Source organism: Rhea americana, unplaced genomic scaffold, assembly GCF_003343005.1.
Source record: "Rhea americana isolate MKP2758 unplaced genomic scaffold, rheAme1 scaffold_541, whole genome shotgun sequence".
NCBI lineage: Eukaryota > Metazoa > Chordata > Aves > Rheiformes > Rheidae > Rhea > Rhea americana.
In genome coordinates this window covers 11559-36328 of record NW_028186692.1, presented here as the reverse complement: position 1 = coordinate 36328, position 24770 = coordinate 11559, and the positions used below count along the sequence as shown (strand labels likewise).

Sequence of the window (24770 nt, the reverse complement as noted above, 5' to 3'; positions counted from 1 at the left end):
AATCTAGAGGCCAGGGGCAAAGATGCAAACAGTGTTGGCCTAAGACTAGAGAGGCAGAAAAATATAAAGCTTTTTTGGCATAGTGTTGTGCTTATGCTCTGGAGACAAGTGTGAGGCTCTGTTTGGCACACTGTGGAAGTCCTGACCTCATCAAGTTCTGCTAAGCCAGTTGGAGTTGGGAGCTAGCAGAAAACTAGAGAGGGGAGAAGGAGCAGGGTGCTGGGAGAAGTGAAAGGGAGGGATAAATGTCTCCTCGGTGTCTGCTTGAGAATCTTGTATTGAATCAAGACACAAGCAGCTTTGTAAGTCTATTTTGTTAAAAGTCACATCACCGTACAGATTAGCCTTTTCTAGTTAACAGCCTTCTGCTGAGCACTCTCCTGGGTTATAGAATAACCATAGAAGCAAGGAGTTAACTGTGGTTTAATGCTGTTGAAAACCAATTCTTATCCTTAGCTGGTTGCTGAACTCAAACTGCATGTGGGGTGGGTGGTTGCTTTTGCCCTCTGCAAGGTTGCTCTTATCTGGCCCGATTTGCTTTATGAAGGAGTGGATAGTAGGTAGCTCCAGKGCACTACAAACTTCACAGACAACTGGCCAATTCAGGCAGGAAGCACAAGTTACTGGCATCACAGGACAGTTGTCATTTGAAAGCTTTCTGGCTCATGTCAGATGTAGCTAGAGGGGTCCCAGATGGACTGCCAGTATATTTCGCTTCCCTCCCTTCTAAATCCTGACTTGCCATTTAACTGCTTTTTTATTCTTGTCTTTCATAAGGCTTAGGCAGTTTGGCAAGATGCTCTACCCTGATGCCTGCAGTGTACCTGTTAGCAACTAGACAAAGGTTTTTAGTCATCTTATTGGTCAGTCCATCAAACCCCTAACCAGAAATTGAATAGCATGTGATTACAAGTTTCTTCAGTGCCCATGCTAACCTTACATTCACACCTTCTACCAAAATGCAGCTTAACCTTCACTTTCAGGCCTCGTCAAACCTTCAAAGAAGCTGCATATGTCACTGCTTTGTGGCTTGTCCCCCCGAAACACTGAGACCCAGTCAGCTCAAGTCATACACTGACAACTTTGGTCCATATCTTTTGATCTGAAGATCCTCTTCTTCCTGTTGTTTATGCTCTACTTTCATCTTGCTGGCTCAATGTTGTGTGCGTTTGCATCTAGAACAGCATGTGGGGCCAATAATGAATTACTCTTCAGAGAAGTGTCACTTAAATGCTGTTCCCCTAACTGCTGCATTAGAAAAAGCGATCAGCAGTTCAAGTATGCAAACTCACATGTGTTCTGAATGGCACTGAAAAGCTCTGCTAAATACGCTTAAGACWGAAAAGCCAAGTGCTTACAAATTGGAAAACATGGTGGAAATTTCTTTGCTTAACTTTTGGCCCCTTCAGTGATGACCAGTGGGAAAAGTAGTTTGCAAGAAACAGCTAACAGTCATTTCTTGCCAAAATTAAGAGTGAGCAACAGTAAAAGGACYTGCTCTGAGTGTGGGAGACAGGGCTCAACTTCCTATTCTAAATATACTACGCAATCATGTAACAATGTTGTGTTCCAACCACCTGTGTTTGCTGTTTCTGGCTCTTGGTGAAGTGGCAGGGGTTAGTCCTAACAATTTCAAAAAATATTTTGGTTCTTTTATTTTCACTTTTTTGCCTGGCGATAAGACTAGATTTTAAACCTTTATGATTTTTTGGTCAGTTTTCTCTTAAGTCCTTTCTAGTGTCTTCTAATCAGACTGTTTGTTATCCAAGGATTGTAACATATTTCACAAGCCCTAGACAGATTAAGCCTGCAATATCTGGTCTCTCAATTGGTCTGCCAGGTAAAATGAAGCACAGAGGCATCAAGTGATGTATGTACAGCCTTGTGACAGATAATCTGTGTGTGAAGGCTAGTTAAAATCATTCCCTCTGRGCTTTGCAGCTTCTTGATGGATGCAAGATCTTTTTTTCCCCCTTCTGGTTTGTTCTGGGTGGAAGTAGTCTCCTACCAGCTGTAGCTATATTCCATAAATAATAATCTGCTTCAATTTCCTTATTCTTTTTATTTTGTCTTGATTGAAGTCTCTTTGTTTTAAGGAAAGTGTCAAGGTCAAATTTCAGAGGGAAGAACTGAAATCAACAAAGTCTACTCACAAGTTCATTTTCTGCTGAATTTTCCTTGCTGCTTGGAAGCTTTCCTGTACTCTGCCCCATCACCACTTTGGTCTGTTTCCAAGTATCTTGGCAAACCCATGGAAAGCTCTCTACTCCTACTTTCCTATAAATGGGGGAGCAGTGGGGAGCTTTTAGTGAACAGCTTTCTCAGATTCTTTTCCCTCTGCTGCAGTTTATCAKCTTGTTTCCTCCACTCTCAACTGAAAAGCATTACAATTGTCTAAMAGACCAGGAGCATTAGTTTGCATTCATCTTGAAATAAATTGAATTATCAAGTAGAATGAAGCCAATTATTGTGTCAGCTCCTCTGAGATAAACATATCCATGAAAAAAACGGCTGTGCAGAAAAAAGCTGACCTGAACACACATTTGTCAGCTGTATACAAGGACAAGAAACCCAACCTAGCAAGACCCAAGAAGCAATTCTTGTGCAAAAGCCAAAGCTATGCCAATGGCTCATGCTGTAAACAGTATTGCTCAAAGAACTGATGTCACAGGTCAGTGTTTCCAAGGCAGAAGCATGTGATAAAATAAGATGCCAGGCTGGCAAAGGGACAATGCAGAATATCCATGAGATCTGGAAGGAAAGCTCAAGCCTAGTTTGGGCTTGTTATCATTAATGGCTGTATATTTTTTCCCTCCCTCTTTCTCTCTGTCTCTCCCTCCATTCTCTTCAGTGGAGTATGCATGCTGAACAGCTGCCCAAAAAACAGTCGGCAAGGAGTTGCTTAAACCTGCTGTTGTGAGATTTCTCTGTGCACTTCTCATCCCCTCAGGCCCAGTTGGAAGAGTTCAGGCAGTTCAAGGAAGCGCTACAGAAGATGCCAAGCTTCAAAGAAGTAGAAGCTGGGAAGGGGCAACAGCAATTACAGGCACTGAAGGAGCAGCCCCTGGTGCCAGGCAACAGCCAGTTGCAACTTGTGAGGCAGAAGGTGTGGTACTCCCAAGAAAGAGGGAGGGGGAGTTCTGTGCTTGTGTGGGTTTTAAGTATGTAGTGGGCTATGAACCTGAAGGAACTGTTTTTGTTCCTTTAGAATTCACTCTCACCCTTTCTTTCTTGTAGGCTTTTTCAGTCAATCAGGAGAATCTCCCTGCTGGGAGCCTGCTGGGAGCAAAGGTCCCTGGCATTCAGAGCCAGGCAGATGAGTCTCTGCTGCAAGGCCAGAACTTGCACAGTAATGATGGCCTGAGACCACAGGGTGATGTGCTCCTTACCCATCCAGCCCCACTGCAAGATGCCAGTCAACCAGCAGATGCTATGCCAGCCTGGCCACCAAGGCATGGTGATGGCCATGCGATCAGATTTACCCGGACTGTGAACAGTTTACCTAATGGGAACCCAGTAAGTTCTGCACACTCTCTGCCTGCTGTGTGACTGAGAGCCAGACACCATGGACTGYGTGCTAGAGGGATCCACTGAATATGTCTCACTTCAGAAGCCTTTATAAAAAACTATTTTTTTTTTATTTTGAAAAAAAGAAGTTCACTGAGGACTGAGCTTGTCTTCTGTGTTAACCTTGCTTATTTCCTGCAATTTGCACTTAAATAAGAAGCTAATGTGTTAATAAAGGGCTGTAYTTGGCCACAAGAATGTTTGGGGAGCAGCTCACTGTCTTGGGAACCACTATGCATCTTGCGAGCAGGTGCTAATGAAGGAGGTTGCAGTCCCTTACCCTCCTGCCAGTAATTATATCCTTGTGGTTCCCAGTCCCCAAACACTGTTCTTGTCCAACTTCAACACATAGAAATGGCTTGGTTGCATCTCTTGGTCCCTAGTGTGTGTGTGTTATTCACTAGTTTTAGCAGCTTTTTGTTTCCAGAGTCTTAAAGAGCTTTTTTCATTTTAAAAAAACAAAACAAAACTCATTTTTACAGTTCTCTTAAACAAAAACCCTGCCAAACCCTCAGAAGCCAAAGGAAAATTTTTCTTCTTCCCTCCCTCTTGCACCCTCTTTCTGGCTCAGCATGCCAGAATGATCCTTTAGGAAGTGTATCTCCTTAATTACTCTCCTTTCCTGCCTGTGAGCAGGAATGGTTGGACCTCCTGTGACTAAGTAGGACAATGTGCAGCACTTGCTTATAGCTTCGCTGGGCCCATGCGAGCTTCCCTCTAGGAGCTGGCTAGCCTTGTGGGGAGAGCTGAAACCAGCAATGTCTAGAAGCAGAAAATCTGTTCCTAGGAGGGCATGTTTTCAGCTAGTGAGAACTCTAGTGTTGCTCACTTCATTTGTGTGTGTGTGTGTGTTTTTTTTTTTTCCCACTCCAAAAATCTATGCTCATGGCACATGCTTTGGGCACTGAGTAGGTGAATGTACTGCATGCTGTGGTGAGCCTGGAGGACAGTACTCGCATTGTTCACACTGCTAACTTACAGAACTTACTCATGCTGCCTGAGCAGGGTGGTTTCTTTCTTGCCCACCCACTCTCATGTGTCTGTTCTCACACGCACATGCTACTGAAATAAAACCTTCTAGAGGAATAGCCAGAGCAGGGTTCTACCCTTTGAATGTCYTTACTCTCGCCTTGGAAGCCTGCTTCTTTCTGTTGACTTAAAGAGCATACATAGATTGCTCTAAATGAGAGACCTCTAAATGAGTTACTTTAATCTGGTGAAGAGAGCAACACTTACTGCCTCTGTTTCAGGCTGTCAGGGTAGGTGAAAAATCTTCCCTGTAGAGATCATAAGCAGCTGAAGCTGCCTTCAGCCTCTGACAGATTTATGGATGCCCTTAACTTAAGAGTTAGTGTTTTTCCCAGAGCCAGTGTCCCACAGGGGGAGTGTGGTGACAGGCATTAGTGGAGATAAAAATAATAGCTTAACCTGAGGTCTCTTTCCTTTCAGAGGATACAAGAGCTATGGCTGGAAATGGGTTAGTTTGCCAGAGGTCTTGAAAATAACTTGTTCTATACAAGAGGGGAACGTGCCATGGAAAAACCTCAGATCATCTCCTTGTATTTGTCCTTACCTTTTTTTTCTCTTGCAGCTTTTCAGGTATGTTTTGTGCAGCCCCTGCTTTTGAGTCTCAAAACTGTGGTCTTTGTAATGATATGCATATATGGATTCTACTTTTTTGATCTGGAAACTGTCCTGGCCTGGGCACTCTCAGGAGAGTTTGTGGTTCAGTGGCTGTACCCAGAAGAATGGATTCTTGTTCTGGATCCTGCTGGATTTACAAAGGGCACAAAACAGCACCTCACTGCCTCCTGTGGTGATTGAGTGAGCTAAAGCAAAGCAAATCCCTACAAAAATGAGGGTATAATTGCAGTATGGTTAGACTATAATCACAGTAACTATTATAATGACTGTTTTTTTTCCCTTCCCTAAAGAGACCACCATGCTTTTGCTCTGTTTCTTGGAGATTCACCTATCCAGGAAAAGGCAAGCCTTGGTCACATAGGATCCAAATGATTTTCTCTTGGTTGTATGGATGAAGGGGATTCTCTCTTGTTGCAGGCTGTGCAGACAGGGCTGTGTTTTTCTTTTCTGGAGCWCTTCTGAACCTATTTTTACTCTCGAAGGATCTACTGGCCTATAAGCCTGCCAAACAAGSGGGATCTGTGAGGATCTGATGCAACTAGGAGCTTGTGTATATGCTGAGCATGTGTGTGTCCTCTCTGCAGGACCTAACGATGGTGCTGCGTGTCCAGGGGAAAAGCAGTGAGGGAAGCCAGGCTCCTCAACTGGGACCGTCAGATTKGAAACGTCCATCTGCATCAGAAAAGGCTCTGATGCCAGACGGCCACCACTTGACAGGGAACAAACAGGTGCAAGTGCAAAGGTTGGTGATGCAAAACTCCCTTCTGCTCTCAGTGTTTAGGCTCAAAGATCTGTGGAGAAAGGAGTTACTGCTGAGTGAAATCAGAGCAGCATGAATTCCCCACTAGATGGAGGAGACAGTGGGGTAGGAGTCCAAACTGATTTCAGGAAATCCCCTCCCTATGTGATTGACTTACAGAATGAAATACCTTGTGTTGTTTAGCACACTGAAGAAATTTTTGCATAATGGAAGCTATCCATCTTCAGCAGCAAGGATGGCTAAGGAATTCCTTCAGTTACTCTAATTGGCAGGTATTAAGCTGAGACTTGCTCATGTTTTCCACTAATTAATCAGTAATCTGTCAAGCTTTGCAGGAACAAACAGAGCTTGAAGATTTGAAGACCTACCACCTTCAAGTTTACAGAGTAATCTAGAAGCAGCAGGCAACCAGCATCAATTAAATACTGGACTTCTTGATTTTGCTGCTAGGGCAAAGGCAAACTCCTAAACTCTGCTTTCCTTCCTCTGTTTTCTTTCCTCCCAGGGAATGGAGCTTCAGTCCYTGTCCCTAGTGCACTAGTAAGGTGTGGTAGAGGGAGGGAGGATCTTCCTCTGAAGAGTTTGCTTGGAACACTAAGACATCTGAGACTGGTGATCCCATAACTATAGGTTATATCCAGAGTAGGATAAAACAGTTCACACTAATGGCTTATGCCAGAAATAAGGACACAGCCAGAATCTATCAGACAGCCCTGGCTTTGGCCCTGTCTATATTTCTACATAACTGCACCTTAGATGACCAAGCTTACATCAACTATGTGTTTGGATATGAGACATGAGTAAGTATCCATTTAGAATTGAAGTTTATTACTACATGGATACGTTATCTTAGCACATGAATAAGAGATTCAAGTAGTTATGGTAATAAATTGTATTTATAAAGCGTAACTTTATACTTATGTGGCATATTAAATGTTCTGTTTTATGCAACTGTCAGGGTAACTAATGCAATCTGGGCTAATTTAATGTTTCAGGTAAAATTAAAATTAGCAGACTTCCACATTCATTGGAATTTTTATTTGTTTGCCATTATGAAATGYTTTTTTGAAATCCCTCCTAAGTATACTGAGATGGGAGTGTTCTGTCTTATTTCTTAACTTTGTTGCAGTTGGCAAGACGTAGTTAACAAAGTGAACACCCAGTTGGATGAAGAACAATTGAATGGTTACCCAAAGAACCATCGTTTTGATTTTGGGCCTGGGGAAGAGATGCAGAATGGTAGCCTACAGCTGCCTAGCCAGAAGAGAAGGGCAGAGCTTCAAACAGCTGATCAGGAAAGCAAGAAGGGAAGGASAGATGATGAGGAACTTGAAATGGGTAAAGTTTCCATAATCTTATGCTCTACGTTACTGATTTTATAGATAATTGAGATGGAGAGAGAAAACTTTCTGCTTTTGTTAAAGGAAAACCTTATAACTTCTAGATAAATCACAGAATTTGACATTGTCTATGTAAAGYGGATAATTAATGAATGACTCTTGGCCCATACTTTTCTGGTCAGCTTTCACCCTAGATCTGAGTCACTTTCATTTCTTTTAGCCCATTAACTCTGTCAGTTTAGATTCCCAGTCTGGTAGGAAGAAACCTTCTAGACTCTGTAACAATATTTGCATTCTCCAGTTTTATGGTTCAGGTAAGTTTTGTCCTGCTTATGTCTAGTGCCTATAGGCTTGTAGTTCTGCAGAGCAATCAAACAGCACAACTTTACTGCCAACAAATGCAGTAATTGCAAATTTTCTTAGCAAATTGCAGAAGAGCTTAAGSAACTATAATCTTCCATTCTGTTTCAAGGAATAAAGACTTTAATCCCAGATGGTATTGAAGGTGGACCTATTTCCTTTATCTTCTGTAGATATTATGCATTTATTATCCTTRGTTAAATGAAAGGCCTGAACACTTTCATTTTTTTCCCCCTCCTATTGTGCCCAAATCCTTAGAYGTTTTCCAAGTCTGTGCAGGTTGAGTTGATTCTTTTCTTTCCTGTAGGAGTGATGGAGAATTTCACTGTTCTTTGTAAGACTTGGTCTTGGGTCTCCTCTAGGAACTGATTTTAACTTTCCTTTAGAAGTGGGTTTGTTTACTTYATTCAGGGCAGAAAATTTCCCAGATGTCCTTAGGGGGCTAAAAGCAAATAATTTCAAGGGAAGTTAGTTTTATTTGTCAGTCAGTCAACTGAGTACCTATGGCTAGCTAGAAAGTCTGTGGTAAGTAACTGCATTTGGACAATCGTTAGCAGTTCCAAGAACTGGCCTCCATGTTAAATTACTCTTCCTTCTGATCCAGCTCTATTCAGATCCCTGCGCTACATCAGCAAATGTTTCATTGAATGTTTTGTGCTCAGTGAGTTAATAATAGGAGGAGAGAAGCATTTGACTTGGTATAAAGTGCATCCTAAGGCCACAAAACCAACTAATGAATAATCCATTAGGTTAAGCTTGAGGGTAGAATCTTTTCCTCGCCTCATTTCCCTGGGGAGATTTTTCTATTGGGCTGTGCCATAGAAGTGGCAAAATGAGGGAATAACTGAATTSCTGTTTGTGTTTTTTGAAACAGTGAAAAATAGCCATTAAATGACTAGACCTTTGAGAAACCTGGTGACTGGCTGGCAGTGACTACAGCTCTTCTATGCATCCAGTAACAAAGGGAAGGTTGACTTAATTGCAGCTCTATGTTCACAAGGATAAGAGGGAAGCTGCAAAAATTTTTCAGAAGCAAATAAAGACAACAAAATGTATTATAGCAACTCAGGCAGTAGAGAAATAAAACATAGGCTTCTGGGCAGAGATTTGGTCTGAGAGGAATATAGAAATGTGARCAGAGATGCTCTGCTGGGCTCAAGGAGCCAGAATACAGCGTGAATCCTTTGAAAACAGATTTCTTCACTAGAGTCTACCATCTATTTCTTACATAAAAGGCAGTAACCAGTAAGACATGAAAGTCAGCTAATTGCCCTTGTCAAAAAGGGACACTGAACTGTAGATATGACTAAAACTAATTCTATCTGTCGCTAGACTGAGCCAGTGTAAGAAATAGTTGTGTTTTCTTGTAGCTGACTGATCACTATGATCTCAAATGCAGTAAGGCAGGGAGACTGGGGCCTCCTGTGAGGATTTAATAGGATGCAAGTCARCATTTAAAATTATAAATTATGAAGATGCTAACAGCCTCATTTTTTGACAGTAGATTTTGGCTCTGATTTCATTCATTGYTCAGAAGTAGGCCTGGATCGGGAACAAAGGAGGGACATCATGGGGCAGAGATGAAGGTCAGCTGCTTTAACGGAGCATTGGATCAAAGAGGCAAAATTATTCAAGCTGGGGAAGAATCTCCTGTCTCATTGGCTCACTTCATTCTGTACAGGTGAACTCCTCCTTCCCAGAACAGGAGCTGTAAGGTAACAGTTGCTGTGCTCAGAGATTTCCCTTTGGAGAGGAGATTTGATATTCTTGTGCTTTCTAACAGTTATGTTCAGCTGCTATTTCATGTTTCACTGACCTGCTTTTCAGCAAGTCCCCGGAGAAGAATTGAACTAATTGGTTCACATCAAAGTGAATTCCACCCTGCAAAGAAATGGCCTTATGGCAGGGATAAAGGGACATGAGGACCAAAAGCCCTTGACCTGCATGTCCTAATTGGAATTAACAACCAAAGCAATGACTCAACTGCACTGGCTATGCTGCTGTTCCATAGGGAACACTGCTGCCTCACAGACTCCTTTAATGTTTTAGGGAGAAGCAYTCAGCCCCTAGTGATTGCAGACAGTGTGGTAAGTGCCAGAGCTGAGAACTGTTGGAGCCATATCCAGTTTGTGATGTTTGGGTCTTTCCTTATTTGAAATCAACAGGCCCCCTTCCCCCCCTTTCCCCCCCCCCCATAAGCAGATATAGAAATAAGCACAGCAAATTAGTTTGCTTTTCCTTCATTAGTCTCTCCTCCTGTCTTGCTTGCCTAAACAGGAAGCCTGCATTTTGTTTTGGCATCTTGTCAGCAGCCATATGCCATCAAAGGGGAAGGTGGTGCTGACTGTGACCTGCCATGGCTTAGTTTAGCTCTCAGTGATGGTCTGACTGGCTGTACAGTTGGGCTGTTGCTATAGTTACTGCCCAGACTTAGCAGTGGCATGAGGCAAAGGTATGTCTTAATAATATAGGTTAGGGTATGAGTTCAGAGCTGTTTGTGTGTTACATGTGTTATTCAGTAAGTCAGGGACATGCTTCAATAGATGCTCATGCCCTAGCCTGGGGAGGAGGTGGTTTTGGCACCTGTAGGAGCATAGTGCTGCTTTGTTATTTTGATCTTGCATCTGGCATTGAGGAAGCAGAATGTTAAGCTGGTGTGTTACTTGTGTTCGTTAGTCAAAGTTGGTTTCACCAGTTAAGACTCTCACTGTTGGGAGCAGCCATACTAATTCTATGCAGAGTAGATCAACCTCAGTCTGCCTGCAGGCTTAGGCAGGCAATGCTCTATGTGTGTTTCAGAAGCAACACTTCTAATTACCAGTTCCAAGAAAGCTTTACTAACAATTTCTTTCCAAGGCAGTTCTGAGACACTGGTCTATTCTGAACTGGAGTGTGGGGACCCGYCCATGCACTCAGAATACCAGATCCAAGTCTGTATCATTGATTGCTTAAGTGGCTTTTTATCCAGAGGATACATTGTAACTGTCCCTTTTCCTTGCAGATGCAGGAATGATTGAAAGAGAGGAGAACTTGCATTCTCAGAAACAGACTATTGTCCAAGAACCAGTGGTAAGAAATATTGTGATGCTGTCATCAAAAGGCATCCCTAGCTCTGAATAAGAATCTAGCCATCACATTTAAGTAGGTGCTTTCCCAGAAGTTTCTATAACATGTAATCCCAAACTCCTTCCTAGTGCTGGAGGGTTCAGATGGATAATGAAGACTGGAGTTCTTGTTTTCTGCACCCTTAACATGCTTGAAGAGAGGCACAGCTGATGAAATGTAATGAGCCAGGACTTCCTAGTCAGATGTTGATGCACTTGATTTCAGTTTCCCCCACTTTAAAAAACATGATCTCTTTTGAGCAGTGGAATAATAGAGCTGGTTGAGTAGTTTGTGTATATGGTTTTGAAGATTATTTGCTGATGAGTGGTATGTGCACAGTGCACTATGGACAGTCCCAGACCCTCTCTCTAGAGGTTTGGTACTGCTTTACCATTCTTATATGGCTTGGTGGGAGGATAGTACTGTTAGATCCRAGCTGAATGAGTAGAAAGGACCTGGAGGAGATTGTTGTAGCTGAAGAGAAGTGTGAAAAAGAGAAGGAGAAACAAAGATTTATGAAAGCATTTGCTTAATATCTATAGATCTGGTCAAATATTTAAGCTGAAAAAAGTAACATTTCTGGGAAAGCAGTGTGCTGCTGAACAGCCTGGCAACTATTTCTTTCTGTTAATTAGCTRAAGATTTATGAAATGTTTTGATGGCAAGAAGTGCTGTGTAAAGTGCTGAATGTGCCCCTGTGTGTTTTGACTCCACTCATTGGCAGCTTCTAGTGAGGAGCAGGCATTCCCCTACTTGTGGGAAAGGAATAGTACTGTTAGGGAGGCAAGACCTGTTGCCTGCTTGTGTAGCTTCCCTCCCCTGCTTCTGTGATGCCAGGAGTACTCTGGACTTCCTGGTACCTTGCCCATCTTCCCCATGAGGGACCCTGAAAATCCTACTATCATGTTTCTGGGAAGGAACTGCTGCATGTATTCGTAATGGATACTTTGTCCATTACCTTTCCTACATATTCATCTTCCCCTCTCTCCTGCAGAGAGCATGGGCATGGTATGGCCTTTGGATCTAGCCAGGAATTTTTTCCTGAATAAGTTTTCACAGTGATTTGGCTTCTTTAGGAGAAACCATCTCCAGGGAGAATGAAGCTCTAGCARGATCCTTTTATGACTTTTCTATAATTTCATTAGCACTTAAATAAGAAGAGCATGGAGAAAAGACTGAAGCATATTGGAAGTTGGGGAAAAAGCAGGAGAACACTGCTAGTCTGTTCTAGGGGAGCACTGTTACTGTACTCTTAACCATTCTGATAAACTCTTGATTCATGCAGTGATGGGAGGTATCCTTCCTCCTGATATTTGGGTCACCTATTTCTGGGCAACAGTTTCATCAGCTCCTGTTCTCTTTGGCCTGCCAGTGAAGGTGTGCAAATCTGCTGAAGTCCCTCTAAAGAATATCCTGCCTGGTGCTCACAAGAAACTTTTCTTGTCCAGATGCCAGATGATGCTGCAGACCCTGCCCAGGACCCCAATAACCAAGGTGAAGATGAGTTTGAGGAAGCTGAACTGGAAAGACCAGATTTTGAAGAGAAGGGCAGAGGTTTGGAGAAGTTCAAGGAGCCCAGTGTGAAAGAGTCTGAGGAGAAACCACCAAAGGTGACAAATATGAGGGTAGCTACTTCTGCAGGAGTAGGGGTCAGGGAGAGACCTGAAGCAATGAATGGGGGGAGGTGGAAGGTTTAAGGACTTGAAGGAAAACATTGCTTTTCCTGGATGGATCCATAATCCCACTGCAGAGATGTGACAGATAGGAGAAATCTCTTTCTCTTCTGTCATCTTCTGCCTCTGATTCTACATAACTTGTAGCCTCTGAGAATCAGTGGCTCTGTACCAGTATTACTAGGACTTGACTGAAGTGTCTGTGAATCGAACTTGTCTGAATGCCCAGGTCCCTCTCTGTGAGCTACGAGTTATTGAAAGCATTAATATTTCAGTCCTCACCAGTGAGAGTGGCTCTAATATCCCTGCTGGCTTCTGCTGTTTCATCTTCAAATTTTGTGGCAGGACATAGTAGGGAGAGTGCAAAGACTTCTGTTGAAGCTGGGCTTATCCAGAACCAGTGCAGAATGTAGATGGGTTTCCTGCAGTTCTGGGACTCCATGTGATAGCTGCATAGGCAAAGATCCTCCTGCTGCAAGAGAAACCTCTTACACTACGGTGGGAGGAGTTGGGCAATGACTTCAGGCACATGGGGAAAGGAACTGGGTGGCGAAAGCACAGATGGAATTTTGGTTTGCCTCAATGCCTTCCTCTGCCTGCAGTCTTCTCCCCCTCACCTATGCCTGTGCTGTAGTCTAGTGTCCTCTGGACCTGAGGCTCTAATATGGGAGAGTAGTGTCCCTGTGGGGAGTAAAAGTAGCTTTGGGCAGTGTTAGCAGTGTATGTACTTCTGTATACTTCTGTATTTTTCAGGATGCTGGCAGACCCATCAAGGGAAGGGAAGACCCAATGGATGACTATCAAGAAGATCAGGAGCAAGAAATTGTATGACACCAAGGTTCTTCTTTTCTTGTCTGATGTGATTGCTACCTGGGTCTCTTGGTAGACAGGAGCCCAAGTATGGATTGGCTTTTAGGAGACTTGATGTGAACTACATGTGAGCACTGCTTTTTTTTTTGGTCTCTGCCTGCCCAGTGAGGTGGGTCTCCAAAACAAACCTAACAAACCTGGAGCCCACTTACCTCTGTTCTCTTTCTTTTTCAGTTGTTCAGAGTATACTTTATGTTCTCCCTTCCCCATTTCTTTCCTGCATCAATCTACAGCAGTTGAGCTGTGAGATGTTTACTATGCACGCAACTGAGGCGAATTTCAGACTGTGCCAGTGCAGCTAGGCAAGATCAATTTGTGTTTCTTCAAGCATAGAGAAATTCACTGAGCCCTGCAATCTGCTGCTGCATCAGTTCTAGTGAGTCTGACCTGTGTCTAAAAGAGAGCTAGGGAGAACTGTGGCTGTACTGTGAAAAGGGTCATTGGGTTACAACCAAGTTGAACAAAACTTGTGTAGGTAGCAGAAGAATGTGACACATCCTGTTCCTGAGGCAAGGGGAAAAGGTGGTGCCTTGGTCAGGCCATGGTTGCCAGAAAGTGATTGCTCTTCTCTTTGGCTGGCAACAGGTAGTATTGCTGTGTCTCAAAGACACAGGACTAGCGTAGTCAGTGACAAGTTGTCATCTCCCCAGGAGAAAGACCAGAGGGAAGGGCAGTGTCAGTAGATTTTTGTTGTGCTCTGGGCTCTCCAGTGAACAGTTAAGAGTGGGAAAGATGGCCTCTAGCTGCTTATGGGGAGGATGGTTGCGGCCTGTATGGGAAGGGGAGCTGCATGCACGCCTTGTGAAAAGAAGCCAGTGGTGCACTGCTATTGAACCCACTTCAGTGCATTCTGGAGAGACGAAAGGCTTAGAGGTGGCGATCTGTTCCTCTGAATAATGCTGTGGCGTTTGCCACTTGCTGTCTGCAGAGGAATCCACAAGGTAGAATGAGTATGTATTACCGATGAGATGCTGAGATTATTTTAAGTACTCTGTCTCAAGCTTCTTCAACCCAGTGTGTATTTTCTGGCCTGGGGAGGTGGGGGCTGACTTTCTCTAATAAAATGAAGCTGATGCTGCACAGTACCAGCACCATCTGTGAGAGAGCATCCTGGCTAGACAGGGAGAGGTACAGAGAGCCCTGGCTGGAAGCTGGGGTGCAGTCTGAGAGGGTTGGAGATAGTCTGGGCAGAGCCAGAACTAGCACTGTTGTAGCTGGGCAGAGCCAGAACTAGCACTGTTGTAGTTCTTGGATTCAAGTACTTGGTGACAGGGAAAGAATAGTCTGTATGGATTATACCCTGAGGGGAGCTGAGAAAGGCTAGCAGGCAGTGTTCAGGACTGCTCAGGGAATGGGTGTATGATATATATATATATATATACATATATATATATATATATGTGTGTGTGTGTGTGTGTGTATAAATGTATATGTATTATGGGCTTATACACAGGTGGTGAGGGCAGGGGCCCAAGCTTTTCCATGGAGCTAATCTAAAAAAACCTGAACTGTCATACTGGATGAGAGATGTTTCCAGTGGGGTGTTTTGGTCCTATTTTGAAGACAGAGAAAAACTTTTAAGTATGTATCAGGAACTATATAAATAATAAAACTTTTTTTTTTAAGGATAGAAGTGAAAGGAACTGTTTTTCTTCAAGTCTAAATTTATGGCCCTAGATAATTTCAACAYTTAATGGCAGCTGCTCAAGAGCACATTTTGCCTTGGAGGCAGTCTCCCATGGCTAGGAGCTGGCTGAGTGGAGACACACTATTCCCTTCTTTGCAGCCTGCAGAGTCATCTGAATGTTTACAGCTTTCTTATGGAAGCATTCAAGTGGTGTCCTTGATTCATGGTCTTCAAAAGGAGATTCTTGTTTGAAAAGGGAATGTGAAGGACAAGGCAAAAAGTATTCATTACTGGGGCTGATGAGCACAATTTCCAGATGTGCCCCTTCTCCCTGTTTATCCCATCTGCCTCATGCTATATTTGAGAGCCAGGCATCTGATAGCTGCAATGGCTACATATGTGCTAGAGAGGGTCACCTTGGTGCCTTCTGGCTCACCCATCTGGAAATGAAGGATCCTCTGTAGTCTCTTAAAGGAACATCCAAATTTGCTCCTCCTCCTCTTGTCCTTTGTGAGTGGCTGCTGCTGGCTTTTCCTATGGCTTCAGCATGTTTGGTGGTGAGCTGAGGGTCTGGGCTACCTGCTGAAAATGAAAAAGAGGTGGCTGGGGGAATAATAAAGCTGGTATCAGGGGCTATCCTTGCCCTGTGCAAGAACCTGGCTTGTATGCTGGACAGTGGAACCTAGAAGTGACAGTGGGGGCTGTGTTGAGTGCTGTACAGGATGGGTGGGATTTGCTACCACACTTTTAAATGTATGTGGGGGGTAGGATGTGTTTTTCTACTTGTGTAACAGTTAGTGGCCATAGGCTAGTTAAAAAAATGCACTGTAATACCAGGATAGTAAATGCATTTAAAGCTAACAGTCTGGTCATGGTAGTATGGGCTACCTGTGTCTGCTTCTTGGCTAAGTGACTTGCCAGTCTCACCTAGAAGTCACTGGCAGAGCTGGATTCTCACCCTGCAAGTTTCCTAAGCTGGGTTGGTATGGTAAAACAGCCCTATTCAGAAATAGCCTAGTGCTGCATGTTAGAGTCTCATTTTCCAAACCTTGCTGACTTTTCTTCCTGGCTGTTCACTCTGCAACCAGGAGGATCATGGAGGTGAGGTGGATGACAATGATGACCTGGAACTTGTTCAAGAGCAGAAGGACCATGCAAGCATACAGGGAGCTGATGGCAAGAAGGACGACTACTACTGAAAGATGCTGAAGAAAGATGGGACACACTAGGAAAAAGGGGACAATTTATAAAGGAGAACTCCTCCTGGGAGCTGGCTCCAGTGTTAAACGCTGCCTAGAACAGACAAAGGCAGGAAGAGATGACTGTCTTTGCAGGCACTGAGCAGAGTGCTTGCAGATGTGCATTATGGCTGGGGGGTGGAGGGGTGGGACATCACTTTGTCTCCAGTCAATGGTATGGAAGTGCTCTCAGAGTATGGGAATGACTTTATCCTGCTGCTCCTCTTAGAAGTACTTCTTGATCTGTTTTCTTCACCCTCTTGTTCTCCYCTTCACCTCACAGCTGAGGAGTTTTTTTCTTTTTTCTTTTTTTTATTATTATTTTTTTAACTACCTGGGCAGGGGAAGGGTGGAGGACTATAAAAATAGTTGCCTGAACTGGCCCCTGGACTTACTCAACTGATTGCTAATACAAAGGAATCTGTCTTCATAAAATATTTTGTTCAATAGTGTTCTTTTAAAATATCCTTTGCTCACATCACTAGGGTGGAGAGGAGGGCAACCTGATTGCTGTCTGGAGTAATGCAAGGGTGATGGCTAACTACAAGCACCAGCAAAATGACCATGTGCCAGCAAGAGCACGTATGTGCATGTGTGTGTATGGTCAGATCCTCTTCCAGGTTCGCAGGTCTTTCCCAGTCAGTCAGCTCTATAGAGAGCTCACCTTTCCTTGGCTTTGTGGCTGTGACATGACTGTCCTGCCTAGCTCAGAGCCTCCCTGTCTAGGACTCTGCATCTTGTCTTGACATTGCTGTCGCACCCTGGGTTCTAGTAGATGTGAGCTGGCCTGAGCTGAGACAGGCATTTCTGGCACGGTGACAGGGACTGCCAAACAGCTGTGACCCTGCAGCACCCTCTGCAGGTCCTTCAACCGATGGTACACAGGCTTTCTCCTGGGTCCACTGAACCCTTATTCCAGAGGAAGAAAATCATAGGATGTAGACCACCAGACCAGCACTGTGCTGGAATAAAGAACTTCATGGCACAGCTCTTAGTCCTTCTGTTTGCTCAGATAGTCTTCTCTTTACTTGCTTYAGCATTTTGGTGGCATGGATGCCTCAAGTAGGACATGAATACAGTCTGAGAAGGGCAGATTAACCTACTGACAAAAAGTTTTCAAATGCAAGCTGTAGGATGGGAGCAGACATCCATCTGTGATGGAGGATTTTTTTCTACCATGAAAATCCATGTCTGAGCAGCCACAGCATCCCAGAAGAGCTGTCCCTCCTCTGCCCTCTTCGGGATCTCAGGAAAGGCTTTTTGTTTACTTTTTTCTTTTTCTTTTCTTTTTTAATTTATTGTAATGCCTTCAGAAGAACCTGCCATATGAACACTCCCTGTCTGCACCTGCCTCCCAGACCCACTACTTCGTCCCTCCTTCCCTCTCACTGGCACACACTCAACTTCTGGCATCTTCTGGGCTAAGGTTGATCATGATTTCCAGGGAAGCTGAGGGATTTGGTGCATAGGAGAAAAACAGTTGGGAAAAGTATTTATGATAATGGATATGAAGGAATATTTGGAGCCTAATGAATGTAAATCCATCCTGCTCAGGTTTTCTCCATCCTCCCAGGATAAGATAAACTTTCCTCTCTCTCACTGAGGTGCTATTTTTTTTTCATTTGGATATTTTTAGTACTCTGCTTATTTGCTGGATTGAAGACAGGGGTGCTTTCTTTACTGAAAGTCTCCAAAACATTTCTGGCCTGACCCTCCTCAGACAGAAAGGAGCAATGAATCAGCTGGAGTTTAAAATGGTGGCAAATGAAAGGCAAATGGGCCTCATCATGTTTCCTCAAAGTCTGGGACCTGGCTTATTCATATAAATAAGACAGGGCTGTCACATTTCATACCTTGTGCAAGACCCATACATACGAGCTGTCTCTTGCTTGCTGTCATAATTTTAGTAGTTTTGGGCCCTGGGACCCCATGCACTAGTCTATGGGTGAATGTCATGACCTGACAAAAGATCATAGGAGAGATCTTTATTCCCTGTTTGTGTTAGATATTTTTCCTCTCTGCATTTTGGGGTGGGTGTTATTTTTGTTCTTGTGTTTTTGTAAGCATTTTTAGACATTTGGAAAAAGAATACTCATCTCCCAGCAAGTTTGGTTGTCTTCATTCAGGCAATACTGACCTTTTTCCCTGGGGTTCTAATGGAGCTTGAAATTAAAGTTCCATAGGATTTTCAGGTTGTGGGTTTTTTATTTATTTATTTTTCTGTCCTGCTTGTGTTTCTTACCAGCACAATCAACTGTGTGAGCCAAACACTGAGACTGGAGCAGTTGATGCAACTGGTTTCCTGCTTGCTTTGCTTGGAAGCAAGAAGAATGCTGCTTTCCCAGATTGCCCCTTGTTAGAGCTACAGCATTAGGTCAGCTGGATGATGATAGTGGATATTATTGAGTCCAGTGGAATCATCTTGTTAGGACTTCACAGACCTGGTGTACTGCTGTGCCATGGACTACTGCTGTGCCCTGGACCATTGGACCAGTTCTGAAATCTGTTTTCCAAAACCACATGAGAACACAGACTGCCTTACAGATGAATATTGATGCTAACTCTTGGGAGGGCATGAGCTGAGAGAGCTCTTGGCTGCAGAGTTTTAGCTGAAGCCATGCCTGGGTCCTGCCTTAGCTGAGTTAGGAAAGTCAAAGGCAGAGCATCCCAGCTGCAGTCACTGTAAGGCTGTCCTCAGCAGCAGTTCAGCTGCAGCCAACCATTCTAACTTAGAGGAGATTTCTTAGGCCTGAAAAGGAGCATTCAGTTAGTAGAGAATTCCCAGTGTACTGCTTTTCCTCTTTTCCTCTCAGCTTCAGATCAGAAATCCAGGAGTGGTCCAGTTTCCATCTAACTGAAGCTTTTCTATTTTTTTTTTCTGCTCAGATTTTCAGCAAAACCACAATTAATACGTATATTTTCCTGATCTTTTTGCTTTGTATCACTCCCTGGAATAGTCTACTTTAAGTGTAGAGGCATTAAGAGCATTCAGGTCTTGAGGCACACAGATCTTAGAGTACAACTGCTGTCTTAACGGCTTTATTCTCATCACACTATTTGGTATTTTTGTAGGCAGAATAAGCAAAGATGCCAGAGGCAGAATAGCAGTCAAAGGCTGCACTGAGGAGTCTAGGGTCTATTAGACAAGCATCATAGCTGTCCTTGTTGCATTCACCTCAGAAGYACATTAGGGAGCTTACTGTGAAACTGTTAATGGGTGGAAGATATCTGAAGTGACCTGAAATAGCTAATGCTGTGTTAGTGCTTTACATTACTAACTTTGCTGTATGATGCAACACTGTTCAGTCTCCACTGCCTGCTATAAATAGCACTTTCAGAATAAGATTAACTAGAAGTGCAGTTATCTATTCGGATAGATCCCAATCAAAAATACCTCAAATTCTCAGCTAGGCTGGTAAGGTGTCATTGTTCACAGGTTAGTGTAGGACCAGAGGCCACAGTAGTCTGTGACATAAATTTCACATCTGCATGCCCAGGCTGCCCTGATGAGATATGTAGCATAATTATCTGTCTGCTGATTTCACACTCTCCCCTCTTCCCATGCTCATCTTTGCTTGTGACTCTTAGATGGAATAAGTACGTTCAGACCTTACTGAAAGTGAACCAAGTGCTGGAAAGAGACACCCAGTGGGGATGAGACTGCATGCTGATTCAGAGAGACTGCAGGAGCTATCTAAATTAGGAGGTGAATTCTCTGCTTTTGCATGTCTGCGATGAGTAATCTTTGAAAATATGACTTGGAGGCAACTATAGCAACTCAACCCTAAATGCAAAGCTCCCTGCTAGGAGAACACTTCAGCAACCGTATGCTGCATGCCACCCTTAGCTGAGAGTTAAGCATCTCTGCCATGGATTTTCTGCCTTGGCTGTATTCAAGACTAAAACGAGCACAGTGCTACATAGACTGGTTAGCTGTGGGTGGTCAGTGCTCAGTTGTCTGGATTATAGCAAGTTGCCTCCATCTAATACCATTTCAGTGTTTCCTCTAACAGGGCTGGAAAAGGAGGTAATATATTCAGTGGAGGAGAACCAGAAAAGCAGCAAATCTGTGTTGTTGTGTTTATCTGAAGACCTCTAAAGCAATGTGGGATGTTACTGATCTTGTTATGCTAACTGTGGGCTGGCATACAGAACATGAACAGAAACATGTTCTTTATTTTCCTTTGGACTCAAGTAACATTCAGATTAGATTTCTGTAAGCAACTGTATTTCCAGAGTTCACACAATGTCAAAGTATTAAGTGGTTTGCGTGCATCTTTGCCAGATGATGATTACTAATATCATATTCTGTGCCCTTAGAAATAATCTTGTTTGCAAGACATAGATTAGGCAGACATATGGCTATCAATTAGTTAAATGAAATCTGTGTTTAATGAAACATACTTCTCTGTAATCTTGCTTTGCTTGGAAACCTGTTTGGGATTATTAGGCTCATTCATTTATATGGTATGTTTTAGGGCTTAAAATGTGAGAATTACCTAATAGGATTTTAATGAGATTTTCCCTCCTAGGACATTTGAAATAAATGGAGGAGAAAATGCCCTAACCACTTAAACTATATGAGTGAACTGTCTGCAGCATCCCAAATCAAAAATGCTCTCTCATTTCTGAATATGTATACAACTTGCTTAGGAAAATAACATTTGTTTCTAAAGACTGGTCTTCATACTCTATTTAGTCTGAGATTGGCTGTCATCAGATTTAAAGATCAAATATAAGTCTAATGTAGGCTGATGGAGTATAGTCCTGCCAAGGACTGAATATCCTTCAACTCCCACTTACTTTGTGCTCACAAAAATGGCTATCCTGTCAGCTCAACCCGTGTCTGGCTCTTAGTGCTGTTTTACAYTTGATAACCTTTGGAGTGAAGCCTGGTAATTCTGCTGAACTCTGTGCTGCTTTAGCATTACAGAGTATCAATATATATGGAAAAAGACAAGGTGGATRTTGGAATCATTGCAAGCAGGGTTCAGAGGTGTTCTGTATCCTTAATTTACATGCCTGAGGAGAATCTGGAAATCAAAGGAATGTGTGTTGTCAGTCCAGTATTGTTCAATCCAGATGTATTGCTAATAAGGAATCAGACTGGGGGTCTCTAGTGGAGCATATACCTGCAAGACTACAGGTACCAGGATGGCACAAGGATGTACTCAACAGCTGCCATAAACACCTTGGGTCCATTCCCTTCTCCACTCATTAAGTGATCCTTTGATTAACAAATCTGTTCTAACCTATAGTCACTCTAATCATGTTATGTAAGCAGCTAAATGGAAGTCACTATGCAGTTACACTGCAATTGTACTATTGCCTTGCATGAACCCAAAGGGAAGAATATTGTTCTCTACTCCAATTCCTGGTAATTTTGGCAGCCATTCTAGGAACAACTTTYGAAGAGGCTTCTATAGCTTTCCATAAAATGAGGTATTCTTGTCTGGGTCTTCCCCCCCCCAACTTTTAATGCAGATATGAAATTAAGGCCTGAGCTAAGTGATGTAGCCTATGTGATCAGATATCTTTACTGCTGTGCCAAACATTTTTCCTTCCTGTATCAAATGCCAGACACTTCTGTTGGATCTCTCAACAGAGTAACTCAAAGCACCTTGCAAATCATTAGAAAGTACCATTTGATGGTGGTGCAAGATCTGATCACTGAAATCATGATAACTCTAGAATGGTATTTGCTTTTAACAGCAGTTAGAATTGCACTAGGCTTAAGGAGGCAAAACTACTTGGTTTGGCTCCAAGCATTTTCCAAGCAGCCATACGTTTCTAAGAAAGGGCTGTCAGATCTTCATTTTATGTATCCTAGCTGGAATGTCCACAGGTAGGTTTGTGACAGCCACCAAGTGCCTTCAGCAGCACAGCACCTCCCGTTGTTCTGAGATGACCAAGAGTTTTCTCTGAGGAAAGCCACTGCTAAAATATTAGTGTTCTTTTCTACATTGATCCTGTTTTTTCAGTGATCTCTTTCATTATCTCACAGTATCAAGACAGATTTCTAATGTCTTTCTTTATAGAAGCAGAGAGAAAATAATAATAAAAAAAACTTGGCTAAAAAACAGATGTGGAGATTGTTTTTATGAGATGATACTCAGCATTGTGAAATTACATTTAAAGATTTCGTTAAGAAACCACCTACTTGGAAAAGATGAATCTTTCAGACTGGAAAAAGTGTCAGTATGAGACCATTCGGTCATGTTGATATGCAATGCATCTAAAACAAAACTACTTTAACAAGTCCCAGATAGCCATGAATTATGCTTTGAATATGTTCAAATAGGAGCTTGAATGAAGACTGTAGTGTATGTTTTGGGTCTGTTTTTTGTTTAGGTATGTCTGCTAAACAAAAATAGGCTTCAGAATCTTATTTTTGTTATATTTTAAGCTTTATATAAGACAATAAATACTTCTAATGAAAACTTAAAGTACTCTGTAGATCTCCTATCTCTATGTAGGAGACAGTGAAGAAAGACCATACCAATGTTTTGGTACTTTGCTGGAGTTTTTAACAATATAAAATAATCTTTCTACTTTACAAGGTTAAATACAGACAAATGCCTATGTTCTGTTACGAATGTTCGTTTGTCTCATTGCCATAACATTTCCTTTCCTCCTTTAAACACATATAAATGTGTTTGTATATTTACTTCTGATTCCTTTTACTGGTTTCTTGCTTGCAGATTGGTGTGACTAGTTTAATCTGTGAATACTCCCATCCTGCATTTCACAAACATTGATTTCTCCTCTAGTCTGTGTATTTAACTGATCAGAAGCCATGACTCCACCTTAGCAATTCACTACTTTGCATGTGAGATCATTATTGATAGCAGACCTGATGCTACCTATAAAGATTTGTTGTACTTACAGAGGCACCAGATGCATCATTTGCATTTATGTGTAGTACTAAAGAGGCATAAAATTGCATTATGCATCTGTATGTCCTATTCACTAATGATAGGGAGGTTAGCTTTGGTACGGAATATGGGGGGGGAGAAATTTTGTATACTGTATTTTGCACTGTATATCTTAAAACCAAAAGGACGTTCACTGTCTTTAGAAGAATAGCTCTCAGCTAAGGTCCAAGGAAAACTTAGGTGGTTTGCAGCTAGTTTGTGAAACCAGAGTCAAACCTATAATCATTTCAGTTCCAAAGGGTTCTGCTAGAATAATTAAAGTTGGAGAGTGATCACTTATTTTGAAAGGTAGGAAATTTTACTGACAGAAAAATCCTGGGCTTCAATTAGCCAATATTTGTACGAAGACATGAAACTTTCCCTCTTGTTTTTTAAGTAATTTTGTTTAGAGAACACTTCCCATGTTACTCATCACAGTAGCAGTCTTTCTACATGCTTTTTGTTGTTGTCTTGCAGCTTCTTAAGAACTAAAGGTTAGTGTGAAACAAAGTATTCCTTATTTAGAACAAATGATAGAGAAGCATACCATCTTTCAGCAGGATTTATGGTCTTCCCTGGCTCTTACTAGAAGGAAAGAAACTCCTACTTTCTGGAATACTTAAAAACTTTCAGGACACTATGTAAAACCTGATAAAAACAGAAACAAATGAAACACAACATTATGGAAAAGATAGAATTTAACGCATCTTCTACCGCTTTAACTGCTCAAAGAGACTTTAAAGACTGTTTAACCTAAGTGTCTCTTTCTTTTCATTGTTTCTCTCTTAAAAAAAAAAAAAAAAAAAAAAAGAAGAGAGAGAGAGAGATCTGTTTCCACATTTAGACAAGCCTGTAGTCCTAGTATAAATTTTTCAAGATCGTTTAGAAAGCATTATGGTGTAATGCTGGGATGGAGCAGTACTGTCTTCCTCAGTCCCTTTCTCTTCTGCACTGCTCTGCTAGCAGGCTATGGATCAAATGGGTTGATCCAGGATTGGTCCTGGTGCAGAGAGAAAAAAGGGGCTTGTGTAAGAAGATCCGCATAAGAAAAGGAATATCTTTTTTGTTTGTTTTGTTTTGTTTCATAGTGTACTGAGACCCACAACTTTAYTGCTGCCCATCAGCTCTCATCCTGGGGAGAACTTGTGTCTTTCTCTCCATATTATGTGCTTGCTCTCTCACTTTCTCTCAGGATTTCTGGTTCTTAATTTCTGGTCTGGGCTTTCTGCAGACATAACCAATAATAATAATAATAAAGTCCATGCAACCCCCATTTTTTGAACAAAGTCTACTTCAGCTGAGGAGAAAGGAGAGCTCCACAGCTTTCAGTATTGTACTTTGATCYATTGGTCTGTGCTGGCCAAAGTCCCCGCTGGCTGTGGGACCTGGGGGCAGCCTGTTGTCCCTGACGCTCTCCTCACTGCTGATGCCTAGTATTGTCAGCAGTGCCTGAACATGTATGCAAGCAGGGGTCGCGCATCCCCCCTCCCGGTACCGCTGGAGACGGCGAGGGCCCTCACAGAGCACGCCGGAGCCGCGAAGACCGGAGCAGCGCGACGCTGAGCCAGGCGTCTGCGGCCCAGGGCAGCCGAAGCCGCGGGGGTCCGAGCTGTCCGCGCCCGCGGGGGGCAGCGCCCGGCGCAGCAGAGCGGCCCGGCCCGGTGGGGCTCGG

At 42.8% G+C, this 24770-nt stretch overlaps 1 protein-coding gene across 5 annotated transcripts in view; it reads left to right on the top strand.

The window, feature by feature from the left end:
* Positions 1–22760, top strand: part of LOC146588079 (uncharacterized) — a 44123-nt gene extending 21363 nt beyond the window's left edge. Inside the window, exons 7-14 of one of the 5 annotated variants that reach the window (XM_085318584.1) lie at positions 2951–3106; positions 3238–3516; positions 5796–5953; positions 7101–7309; positions 10673–10740; positions 12225–12386; positions 13203–13274; positions 16035–22760. In XM_085318584.1, the coding sequence (XP_085174710.1) occupies positions 2951–3106; positions 3238–3516; positions 5796–5953; positions 7101–7309; positions 10673–10740; positions 12225–12386; positions 13203–13274; positions 16035–16145 (1215 nt within the window). In that variant the 3' untranslated portion in view covers positions 16146–22760. Of the gene's footprint in view, positions 1–2950; positions 3107–3237; positions 3517–5795; positions 5954–7100; positions 7310–9172; positions 9353–10672; positions 10741–12224; positions 12402–13202; positions 13288–16034 lie in introns of those variants that run through there. The other 4 variants (XM_085318583.1, XM_085318585.1, XM_085318587.1 and 1 more) reach the window with 4 other exon arrangements.
* Positions 22761–24770: the final 2010 nt, after the last annotated feature.